The 3,278-nt window shown below is 43.0% G+C and overlaps 1 protein-coding gene across 1 annotated transcript; it reads right to left on the bottom strand.

The window, feature by feature from the left end:
• Nucleotides 1-644: 644 nt before the first annotated feature.
• SARC_00150 (hypothetical protein) lies at nucleotides 645-1,091 on the bottom strand (the record flags this gene model as incomplete). Its single annotated transcript, XM_014306143.1, has 2 exons — nucleotides 645-733; nucleotides 873-1,091. Coding segments are annotated over 2 exons (308 nt in total), but the record flags the coding sequence as incomplete, so codon positions are not given.
• Between the last annotated feature and the right edge of the window lie 2,187 nt (nucleotides 1,092-3,278).

The following is a 3,278-nucleotide window of genomic DNA, read 5'->3' as shown; positions in this document are numbered from 1 at the left end:
CGCGGTAACGGCAGATCCACACTGATATATATATAAATATAAACACAAATAAACATGAATATATATATATATATATATATAGAAAGCACAAGTTTTAAGTTAGTACCATAGGTTCGTATATGCGTATCTGGTGATTGAGTCGCGTATATGTCATACAGGTTGTATCGAGCAGTTGCTCATACTGTAGACTAGTGTATGAGCTTGTGTAGTTTTGACGTACAAGTTGTAAATGCTATACAACCTTTTGGTGTGCATCAGGTTGGATAAACAGGAGAGCCACCTTGCTTTAGGGTTTTAAAAGTTTAAGAATTTAGGGGTTTAGGGTACTCATATTGCAATCATTCACGACAATTCATTAATGTAAACAACAAATGATAACACACACAACTACACATAAACACATGAGAATAACAAATATTATCACACACAACAACACACTTACACATGTGAATAATAAATGATAACACACACAACTACACATATACACATGAGGATAATAAACAACACACACAACTACACACTTACACATGAGAATAATAAACAACACACACAACTACACACTTACACATGAGAAAAATAAACAACACACACAACTACACGCCTACACATGTGAATAACAAATGATATCACACACAACTGCTCACTTACACGTATGACCGTGGATCTACCCATTGTGTGCGCCTGTTGTTGTGGTCCATATAGTACGGCTGTCCCGTGGGCGTCAGGCGCATCTCTGAAAAGCGCAGTTATGTGAGTGTGTTAGAATCACATTGCTATTGTGTTAGTATTAGTAGTGTAATTGTGCTAGTATCGTTTATGCATATATATATAGTAATAGTGACACATTGGACATGGTTATAGATAGAACTCACCCCATCCAGCAGGTAAAGGATCATCCTCCAACGCCGGCCGTGCCAACTGTCTTGGAGCGCCCCCACTGGTATTCCTGTGATGTGATTGGTGGTGACTGTCCGTCCGCCTATTGCCGCCGTTTGATTGGCTCGCAGAGGCCGTGCTGTTGCCTACACTCGTCCGTCGGTTAAAGGACTCGCGTGCTGCCGCTAAGTCACGATTAGACCACTCGACACTCACTGCGGACGGTATATATATATATATATTTATATGTGTTTGTGAGAGAGTGTGAGTGAGTGTGGTGAGAGACAGAGAGAGTGTGTGTATGAGAAAGAGACAAGTGCACATGCGCATCATTTTGAAGTGGAGGACACATACACATGCACATACACTTACAATTCGTCCGTATACACGTACATCACCATATAACCCCACACACTCACATACGATCACTGATGCCATTGCTGGTTCCTGGCCTGATCCAACTGGTGGTGCGGTTGTTATGGTCAACATAGTATATTTTGCCGCTAGCGTCTCGTCGTTCCTCTATGTTGGGTGGTAATGTGCCTGAGGCTCCGTTTCTACTGACGTATTCGTCTGAAGAGAAATGATAAGCACGAGGGTGAACCCTAAACCCTAAAGTGTTACATAAAAAAAAATGACAAGCACGTGGGTAAACCCTAAACCTTAAAGTGTTGGGTGACAGTGCTATGTTGTGTACGTGTTACTGGTAGTGTTAATCCCGTGTAGGATAAGATTTAACGTTGATTCTAGTGTACATCGTAGTATTCGAGTTGATGTCCACAACAATCATAGGTAGTGTAACCGTTAACGTTAACTCTAATGTGGGCGTGGGCAACATCTGGGCGCACGGTTGAATGTCAATTGGTGTAAGTTTGTAAGCGATAAGCGTTTAAATACAGATACAGGTGCAGCTTAACCCCAAAGGAAAGTGAAGGGATCAACGGCTCAAGTATGATTGCTCATGCAACAGCACACACTAGCACGTCCATCGAGTACTACTCACAGACACACATACGGTCGACTAAAACACAACCACACAGACACAGCCACACCAACACAACCACCGGAGACGAGCCACGGACGGACGACCGTCGCAGACGTACATGTGCACTCACGCGTTGGGTCAAGTGGGATATACATTAACACGCACGTGACCGTAAACAGACACACACGCACACGATAGTAAACACACACAAACCCACACGATAGTAAACAGACACACACGCACACAATAGTAAACACACACACACGCACACGATAGTAGACACACACACACACACACGATAGTAAACACACACACGCACAAGATAGTAAACACACACAAACGCACACGATAGTAAACATACACACACGCACACGATAGTAAACAGACACACACGACACGATAGTAAACAGACACACACGCACACGATAGATAACACACACGCACGCACATGATCAATCCATGCATATACAACCCTAAAACATCCAGTTATATTTATAGATTGCGCTGAATGGCGACATACTATTGGCTGCGGCTGGAGGATCCCATGAGGTGGCGCGAGTGTTGTGATTGACATAGAACGCCCTCCCACGCGCATCATAACGTCTCTCACACCCTACAGTCAACACAGTGAAGTAATGGGAGATACAAATGGATACGTGCACTCTACACTCCACACAGTGCAGTAATGGGAGATATAAAAAGACACGTATACCCTACAGTCCACACAGTGAGACAATGGGAGATACAAATAGATTAGTACACCCTACAGTCCACACAGTGAGACAATGCGAGAGATAAATAGATACGTACACCCTACAGTCCACATAGTGAAGTAATGAGAGATATAAAAAGATACGTACAGCCTACAGTCCACACAGTCAGACTATGAGAGACATAAATAGACACGTACACGCTACAGTCCACACAGGAAGACAATGGGAGATATAAATAGATACGCACACCCTACAGTCCACACAGTGAGACAATGGGAGAGATTAATAGATACGTAAATCCTATAGTCCACACAGTAAAGTAATAGGAGAGATAAATAGATACGTACACCCTGCAGTCCGCACAGGAAGACAATGGGAGATATAAATAGACACCTACACCCTACAGTCCACACAGGAAGACAATGGGAGATATAAATAGACACCTACACCCTACAGTCCGCACAGTGAGAGAATGGGAGATACATAGATACGTACACTCTACAGTCCACACAAGAAGACAATGGGAGATATAAATAGGTACGTACACCCTACAGTCCACACAGTAAAGTAATGGGAGAGATAAATAGATACGTACACATTATATTCCACACAGGAAGACAATCGGAGGTGTAAATAGATACGTACACCCTACAGTCCACACAGTGAAGTAATGGGAGTGATAAATAGATACGTACACCCTACAG

This window comes from Sphaeroforma arctica (genome assembly GCF_001186125.1).
Source record: "Sphaeroforma arctica JP610 unplaced genomic scaffold supercont1.4, whole genome shotgun sequence".
Classification (NCBI taxonomy): Eukaryota; class Ichthyosporea; order Ichthyophonida; genus Sphaeroforma; species Sphaeroforma arctica.
This window is presented reverse-complemented; position numbering and strand designations above follow the sequence as displayed.